The sequence below is a fragment of the Neodiprion pinetum genome, chromosome 1 (genome assembly GCF_021155775.2).
Source record: "Neodiprion pinetum isolate iyNeoPine1 chromosome 1, iyNeoPine1.2, whole genome shotgun sequence".
In the NCBI taxonomy this organism is placed as follows: Eukaryota; Metazoa; Arthropoda; class Insecta; order Hymenoptera; family Diprionidae; genus Neodiprion; species Neodiprion pinetum.
Window position 1 is genome coordinate 33,583,132 of NC_060232.1, and position 11,667 is coordinate 33,594,798.

General features: G+C 44.0%; 1 protein-coding gene across 1 annotated transcript; it reads left to right on the top strand.

The window, feature by feature from the left end:
* Window positions 1-1,464: 1,464 nt before the first annotated feature.
* Window positions 1,465-11,200, top strand: LOC124210628 (uncharacterized). Its single transcript, XM_046608787.2, has 3 exons — window positions 1,465-1,554; window positions 7,112-7,269; window positions 7,380-11,200. The coding sequence occupies exons 1-3, from the start codon at window positions 1,552-1,554 to the stop codon at window positions 10,978-10,980; spliced, it is 3,762 nt and encodes a 1,253-aa protein (XP_046464743.1). The 5' UTR covers window positions 1,465-1,551; the 3' UTR covers window positions 10,981-11,200.
* Window positions 11,201-11,667: the final 467 nt, after the last annotated feature.

The window sequence follows — 11,667 nt, forward strand, 5'->3', positions numbered from 1 at the left end:
TCCATGAAAATGTCATGAGCTAATAATCACAGATTGTAACTAATCCGCGACCTTCGCAAGACGATGTTATAAAGTGTATAAGAATTTCTTGGCAGTCGTACAGCAGATGAAATAATCCACCATAAATCAAAAAACACGTGAAACAGTGTGACAAACCAGTTTTTTTTTATACAATATTGTGCGTTTTACGAGTCTATGTCACATTTTTCGTTGAGTTGGTGTGAGAAATTGTCTGATAAACCGACTACCAAAATTACATCTTGTAAAATTGGCAATGTCGATTGCTCTTTCAAGGTTTTAACGCGCACTTCTCAAACGCTTCAACTACTAAAAGCAAATAGCGAAATGTCCTTTACATTGATGATATGTATTGAGTATGTAATTGTGGAATTATAGTTAAAGTCAAAGCCAGTCAAAAAATGTTACAGGCTCTCGGTCTGTTGATTTACCAAAACGAAATAGCAAACACTGTTCGAGTTCAAGGATCATCGATCCTGCAATTGGATCTACACGGCCAACAGAGAAAGGAATGTACACAATTCCTTCGTGCCAACTGTAAACCTTAATCGAGATGCGTCGTCTATCCTTGAGAGCACAAGAACGGTTTTACTTGCACCTACATACCTATCGAGATGATCGGGCAGTAATCAACGTATTAGGAAGGAATTTTTTTTTTTTTACCGCGGCCCACTATCCGAGAAAAAAACGCTGTCGATACTCGCAAAGCGCATACATATACAGACCTACAAACACGTGCCTGAACCTGCAGTGTAAGTTTTGCGATAAGCTTATGAAACGGCATTAAACTTCTTACGATCATCACCGTGAAAAGTTTAACGGCACGCGAATATCACAGGAGGATCGGAATGAACATTTACAGCAGCTGATAAATACCCTGCTAATAAAGCGATTACCCGCATGCTCGAAGCGTACGTATAAGTTTGAACGCCTCTGAAACGATCTATACGATCATTTCGACACGGGGGTTAACGACAAAGTCGAGTCCTGACATTTTGCACCTCTGAAGTGCGCGTCGAGCAATAACGCATATTCGACACCAATAGCAATGATCCTCCGTTAATTTTGCCATTAACCATCGGGGCCCTCGGACGAATATACAACGCGACTTCCATTCGCCCGTCGTAATAATGCCAATTAACGATCAATCATCGCCCCCAATGAAACTGTCGGGGGTGCAAGGATTCCGTTTTACGGAGGTGTGCCACAGCCGGTGGTTCCATTGGCATATCCACTTCTTCGCCTGCAACTCTCTCGATGCACCGATCGAGGGGCCTTCTTGTTGCAGCATCCGCGAACGCCGGGGAGTCTGGCCACCTCTACCGTAGGATGAATCTGCCGTTGGTCCAGTCCATCTCACACTCTGACTCCCCTCCTCCCTATCTGATTCGTCCCTTCCATTTACTCGACGATTGGGTGAATCCTATAAATGCCTGACGATGTCGCATGTGAAGAAGTTTTAGCGCGGGGCAACTGGTCCCGCGAATACGTCTGTGTTTAATCCAATCTCCGTTAATAGTGCGGCCTAAAACGATGGTAAGTTGAGTGCACAAGTGCGTATTTTACTGCGTTAGTGCGTGCGTGTCGATCGATTTTGGAGGTGTTGTTCTTTTGAGACCATGAATCCGCGACGAATGATGCAGCAGGATTCGTCCTTCATTTATAATTAGGGGATTTCCACTCGACGCACTCATTTATATTGGCGACGAGATCTCTCTGCGATGACCTTCGATCGGAAAAATTTATGTCACGTTAAAACTGATGTACTCACTTCGGAATACCGCGATTTAACAATACGCTCGTCATTTATACGTATCAATGGTTTCAGTGGTGAGGATTGCTCGAAGCGAATCTCTTTGATATGTAAGACGTCTTCCGATGACTATTCATTCATTCGATTCTAATTGACGTTCCACTTTCACTTTACACCAGTCTTTCCGAACTATCGTCATACGACAACACCTTACTGACGTGGGAAAATTATAAGTCCAGTACGCATCGTCGTTATCTCATCACGGTACTCAAAAGGCGCTGAAAGCATTATATCATTCATGCGTAACTTTCCTTGCGAAGGTGCAATTAATACTTCACTTTACATGCATATCATTTCACAATTAGAGATTTATTTTACGCTTCGAGTGAACGTTAGATTGGAGTTTGCATCCTTCGGGTCTTATATACGGATTACACCCTCATTTTCGTTTCGCGAATTCCTATCAAGTGTTGGATCTTGTTCAGGACTCAATGTGCCAGTAATATGCCAGCTACCTGTGAAGGTTACTAACACGAGGTTTCAGAAATCTGAAGGATCACTTGCAAAATACGTGTTTCAAAATTGAATATCAAGATGAAAATCGTAAAGATATCGTGTCACAGACGTTCGATTATTCCCATTTCTTACAATATTATGTTATCGAGACTTGTCACCGATTGATGCGATCGCTCTCCAGCGACACGGATGGATGTTGTTTAAAAAGTGAAACTGTACATCCTGGTGACCTGAAAACTGCAATGTAAAATGATTATTACAAAGTGATTGACGGGTCGTGAGCCTCGATAAATAACGTGCAACCATACTATAGGCGTAAATGACATCATACATTACAGAGTTTTTCCTTTGCATTCAGCGGGGGTCCTTCACACTTTGTCTTCTCGAGAACTCGTGGCGCGGCGCTTTTTCTAATCATAAAACGCGGATGCTCGCTTGGCACCTTTTGCAACGGGTCAGCAAATCTCTCGGCACTTGGATATGTTTGAAGAAGCGGCACATCGGCTGCTCCAAGCCGAAGCTTCTTATCCTAGGTGCTACGTCACCTGAACCCTTGCGCAATCGTAACATTCTACACGTTCTATACGTACCTCTAATACCGCGAAGAAACCTGTTTAAGAGTTGAGACGTCTTGTCCACCAGAAGATACAGCGATTCTCCAGATCACACCCACCACGTAGGTTAATCGGGATTTCTTGATCACATCTGGCAATATGCTCAACGGTGCCGAAATACCAAATTTTGCAAGTCTGAGCAATTTTTTACTCCCGTAACAGAATCTTTCATTAGTGGATTTTTGCTTTGTGTATATAAAAACAAACTCTTGGAATTCTTTCCCAGTGTTTGAATTTGTTCTAAAAACACATAAATTAGAAATCACAAATTTACATTTGCGCTTCTGGCGACAGAGACCCAGTTCAGCAGAACCCACCGCAAATTTGATACTCCTTGATAGAAGAGAAGAAATATTTGCATTGATTTACATACCTTTGATGAGATCCACCCTCTGTGACGTACAGCCAGAACATGCAGCGAAAAAAATCTCAAGGCTGCGTAATTCCGGTCTTTCCAATTATCTTCACTTTATTATTATACTTGTCATACTTTAGTTATTATTATAACATGGCGTTTCAGAACTGGAACCGAGGTAAAAAAAAGTTCAGTTTTTTTTAATCCGGTGGAACGCGTAGGCGACGTACTCGTTGAAATGCGGTTTCTCATATACGAAATCAAGTGAACTCACACACAAGGTCGTTATAGAATCGTAAAACCACAAAATAATATGATCCCAAAGATTATAATCAAACAGCTTTCGATTTCCTTAGAAGCAAGTTTCGCCTTCTCTAAAGTATTCAGAGATGTTGCGAGTTAAGGTTCTTCGTCGATTATTCTCTTGCCAATGGTCTTAGACGGGTTCGTATAAATGTCGCGAAATGCATGAGCGGTGTATTTGCAAGTCATGCGACACTTCACCATCGGAAAAATTGTGCATCGTTGAACCAGCGGACGACGTTGTCACATTTCTGCAATATAACATGAGCCATATTCCAAGCCCACGTCCTTGGGGCACTTTCACTCGGTGTGATTAAGGGGGGCAATAAATGATGGCATCTCTAAAAAATTTTGAATAACAAGAAGCCAAGTTTGAAAAAAAACATTTTTTCTTGTCTTCCGTTCTGGACCACGTTTGGTAACACAGTTTCAATTTAAGAGCGATAAGAATCAACGGTCGGCAATTTTGCCAATTACCTTTTTTTGTCCATCACTTTCAACACGTGGCGCGGTTCATAATAAGCGACCTGGCACGTGAACTACACAAGAAGCCGAAGCTCAAATTGGTCAAGTAATCCTCAATTGACCTGCGCCCTTTCGAAATAGCGATAAATACTGCCGCAGCATCTCCGTCCCTCTTGCTCGACGATTAACCGACCAAAACCCGCAGTGTCCGCGATTTGTCTTACGTAAGGTTTCCCGTTTGTCGTGCAAAAACTTTTACCTTCGGCAGTACTGTTGTGTCCGCAATGTACAGCCGATTACTTACATGCCAAAATTCTCTGCCATGGACGTATTAATTAAATTCAATACTAGACTGCTTCAGGAGTTATTATATGCGAGGAACATCACAATCGCCATCATTTTTATATTTTTGTTACCGCCTGCGGTCAATGCTGCGTAAGAGCCGCGTTACATCAAGCGAAGAAGTGTGAATTATGTTCTCCAACGAAGTACTCATGGTAGTTCGGCTTGTTCGATAACACGAGATAATATGCCGGCACACTCTCTGCGCGAGAAGGACGGAAGCATGTATGAATAACCGCTTGAAACTTGTACGTTACACTTGTTGGAAGAAAGAAACGCTGTTTCGTCATCGAGAACTTTCTTGTAGCGCTTGGAGGCAATTGTTAACCAGTATTTCGAACCGCATTTGGAATAATTTTGCATCACTGATTTGATAATCAAGCAAACAGTTAAGAAACGGTGAGAAAAAATTTTGGTTCTTATCACTCTAGCGCTGGAGGGGTAAAAAAAACAAATCCGCAGATTCGCACGAAACAAAGGTTGAAGAAGCCTCGAATGCGCCATTTAATACCTCTTACCCGAGAACGTTATCCGCTTGTTAATGAAAGAGATTTACGGCGCGTAATTACAACGATCTCATCAAACGGTTCCTAGCCAATTCGTCTGGGTCACGAAACTACAATTTCTCCGAAGCGATTACCGAACAGGCTCCTCAGCATCGTAATTGAATGATTACAGCCTGGTAGAATTCGAGCTGCAACGCCTTTCTCCCTATCTTGTATATGTAATGTATGCACGTTTCCAGTCATCGTAACTTCACGGCGCGGCGCCGCGCTGCCGCCTTTAAGAAAAACTCGCGAAACAAAGTATGGAATAATGACGTAACTGTGCCGAAGGATCATGTCACGAATTGCTTCGCGATGAATCTGGAATCCGAAGGCCACTATCTTAGTCCTCAAACGATCCTAAAAAATGAAAATAAATCAGTCTAGATATGTATTCTCGTCCTAAAACGGTCCTGATACCGAGGACGGCGGTAAATCTCGAGAACTGCATTGTGCAAGAGCAGAATTGACACCTTGGTTTACAACCGCTTTTAGCGTTAGTTGAGACAGGCTCGAAGTTAACAACCACACGGTGATATTGACTCCATACTATCAGCCGTGCGTCGTCGCTTTCTCTCGCGCAGATGCAAATGTGACATCATGTGCGGGAGCCGGTCGGAAAATAATTGGGCAACGTTGCATGATCGCACGTGTATGAGCAAAAATATATGCGCAGTTCTTGGTATGCTTGCGCGATGTAACGTGAAAATTATTGCAATGTCTCGTGGTATTTCATATTATAACTGTATTAATTATGGTGCTGGAATTACGTTGACGTAATGGGTATGCGCACCTGTCCACTATCGATAATAGCGACTCGATGGCTATAACACCACCTGATCGAGACACGATCTGATTTTCTCAATAACACTTGTCCGCCGATAGAACTGTGACAGCAGCTAAATTGATAGGTCCATTAATTTTGATACAGGAAGGTTTACTACATAACCAAGCCGAGTGACCGTAGTAACGTACAGAAATTAATGCCCCATTCGGCAAATATCATCTTTATTATCCGACATCCAAAGGTCTCGTGTAAGAATTCAAGCTGTCAATGGTCAAATTTATTTCATCGAAATTCCGGAATATTAATTTCAGTTATTTTTACTGAATTGCCGAATCTATCGTTCGTTTTTCATACATCGTGTGGTGAAAAAACAAAAAAAAATCAAATTATTGCCGTAAGCCCGGTATACGTGACGATACCATGTATACCTTGTATCAAGCAACTAATTGCTTCGTAACCGATAAAGCATAACGTAGTCACTCGTAAGGAGCATAATTACTCACAATTTTTCACCGGATCGCAAAAGTTATTGATCACAGGCCGACTTTGTTTGCTACTGCTAACGAATCTATATGTACAATATTTTACTAACAGATTAAATATTTGTACCATGTTTATTTACCCAAATTGTAAACAGAATCTTAAAGTTATGCAATTACATCAGAAGCATGAACTCTGTTCTTTCAATCGCAATACTGATCCACGAATAATGTTAAACGTTTAATTCAAGGTCATCCCGAAACTACAAATGTTATGATGTATCGTTATGCCCCGGGCAATCTACAATATTAACGAATCATACACTTTCACACAGTTAAACGTGACATAATGATAATAATGCAACCGGTACCACCATAGGCCCTAACCTTTCACATGACCATCGGTTGCCTTCTTATTATTGCCAGCATCTTTCATATAAATTAAATCTAAATGTCAGTGAGCGTTATTCCGAGCCAGAACGATCATTTCTGTGTAATGTCTCACAAAGCCGAATCATCGCTTTATTCTCTGAACCTCCAGAATTCAATGACTCGCTGAAAGAAAATTAAGCACAGCCTTAAATTGTTCATCCTGATTCTGGGTGGATATTATTAGCAAAGACGCTTTATAGTCAGAAGCGGATTCGTAGTGGTAAATAATATAACACCGTGACGTAAGCTGGTATGATTGTGGGTGAGGCGTGAGATTATCCCACGGGATAACGATGGGAGTTACGTAGAGTTACACACGTTGAGTTTCTCGAGAGTATTTCCTGCGATCACGTGCCCTGCTTTCTGAACTCATACAATAATATAATTTTACTGCAAAGTATTCCGCATGCTACTGAATAGCAGTGTACATTGGATAATTTTCAGTACGGAAATAAATTGTTCAGAGATAATCAATACTAAGTTATTTCTTTGCTTGTCATAGTGGAAGCTTCTGTGGACCGCCACGCTTGTGGCGGCCCTCTCAACGTGCGATGGGCACGAGAGAAGCAAAAGAGCAATATATGGTTATGCGCAGCCTCAAGAAACGTTCGAAGGCTACGATTATTCCCCGCCAAGTAACCCACTCGTTCTTCCAACCAGGTTAGTTGCAATTATCCACGAAATACTGACCTTAGCCAAAGTGTATTTCTGCTTCACATGCACTCTGCTTTATTTTGTCTCGTCCTTACATGTGGTCATTGAATTTTCAGTAACGAGCAAGTCACTGAAAAGCCTGGAATAAATGAATACAACTATCCAACATCGATAAATCAAATCACGCTACCAACGAGGCCACCCCCACCACCACCAACACCGTCACCGAGACCACCACAACCTCCGGTTCAAACGAGACCACCGCAAACATCTCAGGTGACTGGATACGACTATCCGAAACCAGAAAAACCATTCCCGCCAATACAGAGACCAACGTCACCGCCAGTGATCGCGACTAGGCCTCCACCACCACCTCAGAGACCCGAGTATGAATATCCTCAACCAAACAACCCATTCCCGTTTCCATCAAGACCGCCACCACCACCTCAAGTACCGACCAAACTACCACCGGTGATCCAGACGAGGCCAACGCCTCCCCCTGTGATTCAAACAAGGCCTCCACCACCGCTGCAACGACCAGCATATGAATACCCTCAACCAAACAACCCATTCCCGTTCCCAGCAAGACCAACACCACCACCTGTAATTCAAACACAGCCACCACAACCTCCGGTACAGACCAGTCCACGACCAATAAAAATACAATCAACTCCGCCACCGATATCTGAAGTAACTGGATACAACTATCCAAAACCGGAAAAACCATTTCCACCACCACAGAGGCCAACACCACCACCAGTGATCCAGACAAGGCCAACGCCTCCGCCTGTGATTCAAACAAGGCCCCCACCACCACCGAAGAGACCAGAGTATGAATACCCTCAACCAAACAACCCATTCCCGTTCCCGGCAAGACCAACATCACCACCTGTAATTCAAACACGGCCACCACCACCTCCGGTACAGACCAGACCACCGCTGGTGATCCAGACGAGACCAACGTCCCCACCCGTGATTCAAACGAAGCCTCCACCACCTCAGAGACCAGAATATCAATACCCTCAACCAAACAACCCATTCCCGTTCCCGGCAAGACCAACATCACCACCTGTAATTCAAACACGGCCACCACCACCTCCGGTACAGACCAGACCACCGCTGGTGATCCAGACGAGACCAACGTCCCCACCCGTGATTCAAACGAAGCCTCCACCACCTCAGAGACCAGAATATCAATACCCGCAACCAAACAACCCATTCCCGTTCCCGGCAAGACCAACACCACCACCTGTAATTCAAACACGACCACCACCACCTCCGATACAGAATAGACCACAACCAATAAAAATACAATCAACTCCGCCACCGATATCTGAAGTAACTGGATACAACTATCCAAAGCCGGAAAAACCATTCCCGCCACCACAAAGGCCCACGCCGCCACCGGTGATTCAAACAAGGCCAACGCCTCCGCCTGTGGTTCAAACAAGGCCCCCAACACCACCGCAGAGACCAGAGTATGAATACCCTCAACCAAATAACCCATTCCCATTCCCAGCAAAACCAACATCACCACCTGTAATTCAAACACGGCCACCACCACCTCCGGTACAGACCAGACCACCGCTGGTGATTCAGACGAGGCCAACGCCTCCACCACCTCAGAGACCAGAATATGAATATCCTCAACCAAGCAACCCATTCCCGTTCCCAGCAAGACCAACACCACCACCTATAAGTCAAACACGGCCACCACCACCCCCGGTACAGACCAAACCACGACCAATAAAAATACAATCAACTCCACCACCGATATCTGAAGTAACTGGATACAACTATCCAAAACCAGAAAAACCATTCCCGCCAGCACCGGTGATCCAGACAAGGCCAACGCCTCCGCCTGTGATTCAAACAAGGCCCCCACCACCACCGCAGAGACCAGAATATGAATACCCTCAACCAAACAACCCATTCCCGTTCCCAGCAAGACCAACACCACCACCTGTAATTCAAACACGGCCACCACCACCTGTGGTACAAACAAGACCTCCACCAATAATTCAAACGAGACCTCCAACGCCATCAATAGAAAAACCTGGGTACAACTATCCAACTCCGCAGGAACCATTCCCTTTTCCAAGCACAACCAGCAGGCCATTTACGTATCAAACTCCGAGTACAACAAGCAGGCCATATACTTATCAAACGCCAAGTACAACCAATAGGCCATTTACGTATCAAACTCCGAGTACAACAAGCAGGCCATATACTTATCAAACTCCGAGTACAACAAGCAGGCCATATACTTATCAAACTCCAAGTACGAGCAGTAGGCCATTTACGTATCAAACTCCGAGTACAACAAGCAGGCCATATACTTATCAAACCCCAAGTACAACCAATAGGCCATTTACGTATCAAACTCCGAGTACAACAAGCAGGCCATATACTTATCAAACTCCGAGTACAACAAGCAGGCCATATACTTATCAAACTCCAAGTACAAGCAGTAGGCCATTTACGTATCAAACTCCGAGTACAACAAGCAGGCCATATACTTATCAAACCCCAAGTACAACCAGTAGGCCATTTACGTATCAAACTCCGAGTACAACAAGCAAGCCATATACTTATCAAACTCCGAGTACAACAAGCAGGCCATATACTTATCAAACTCCGAGTACAACTAGCAGGCCATATACTTATCAAACTCCCAGCACAACTAGTAGGCCATATACTTATCAAACACCAAGTACAACCAGTAGGCCATTCACGTATCAAACTCCGAGCACAACTAGTAGGCCATTTACATATCAGCCGTCAAGTACACCAGTGCCATTCCAAGGATCCACTTATCTGCCTCCGGTCGACACAACGCCTCGACCGAAGCCATACCAACCTCCGACCCCATCTCAACCGCCACTCCGACCCTCGTACCAACCTCCAACACCAACACGACCACCTTACCAACCACCAACCCCGACAAGACCCCCATACCAGCCATCAACACCACCGCCCTACCAACCACCAACCCCGACAAGACCTCCATACCAGCCATCAACCCCGAAGCCAGCTCCTTATCTACCTCCAAAACAACCTTCGACTCCAATCAGACCTCCATATCAACCACCAACACCAACACGACCACCTTACCAACCACCGACACAGCCACCAACGCGACCACCTTATCAACCACCAACCCCGACAAGACCCCCATACCAGCCATCAACTCCAAAACCAGCTCCTTACCTACCTCCAAACCAACCTCCGACGCCGACCAGACCTCCATACCAACCACCAACGCCAACACGACCACCTTACCAACCACCGACACAACCACCAACGCGACCGCCTTACCAACCACCAACCCCGACCAGACCTCCCTATCAGCCTCCGACTCCCACACGACCTCCTTACCAACCTCCAACGCCGACACGACCACCTTACCAGCCCCCAACTCCGACCAGGCCTCCATATGTGCCTACTAACCAGACACCGACTCCAATCAAACCACGACCTCCCCAGCAACCTGTTACAAGACCTCCGCCATATTTACCTCCGTCCTCTGAAAGACCTGCTTACACGAGAATCGATGTGCCGCCAAATCCTACTGTACTTTACAGCATTACACCTAGTACTACTAGCCCACGACCTGCGACAGGCAGTCCATATTCTCCACCAACAATTCCTACACCCACATCTCCGAAAAATGATGGATATCACTACGCGATCCCAGATATACCATTCGACTACTAAAAATCTGAAATCAAGTAAGTTAGTACTATTGTTCGTATTGCAGTGGTTCAATACTATAATAAAAATGCGTTTACATGAACGGACGATACTTCTTTTTTAAGAAAACTATAGGAAAGTAATTGCTGTCTTCAAATGTATTCTGTAACGAGACAAACTCTTTTTATACCTTTATGTGCAATGTATGTGATTACGAAATGAATAAACACATATTGTTAGTAAATTTTATATTCACATGTATATTAAGAGAATGATCTAATTTCAGTTTGTTTTCCATCTGAAAATTCGTACAATCTTAACAGAGCTCTACACTCCAGTATACGACGAAGTGATTGGAAAGGTAATACAAATGACTACTATTCCAGATTGTCTCAAAATACAAGTCAGATCTTAGAATAGAATGTGGAATTTTGGCAACTTGAAACTAACAAAGTTTGACCTTATGATTTCAAATACACCACAGTAAGTCTTCAAACTATTAATTTCATAAAGTTTTATATAATTAAAAATTTCTCAGGGGATGTTCATTTTCAAATTTCGAATAAATTAGAGCCCTCTCCAGCTTTTCAACCCCCCTAATAAATACACATACTTTGTATCCAATTGTCGGAGGCAGAACTTTTGCTTGTTCGAAATAAGTAGTCCATAAAGGCTTGCATTTCCCCTTCTTCAATTAAAATCATGCAGCTA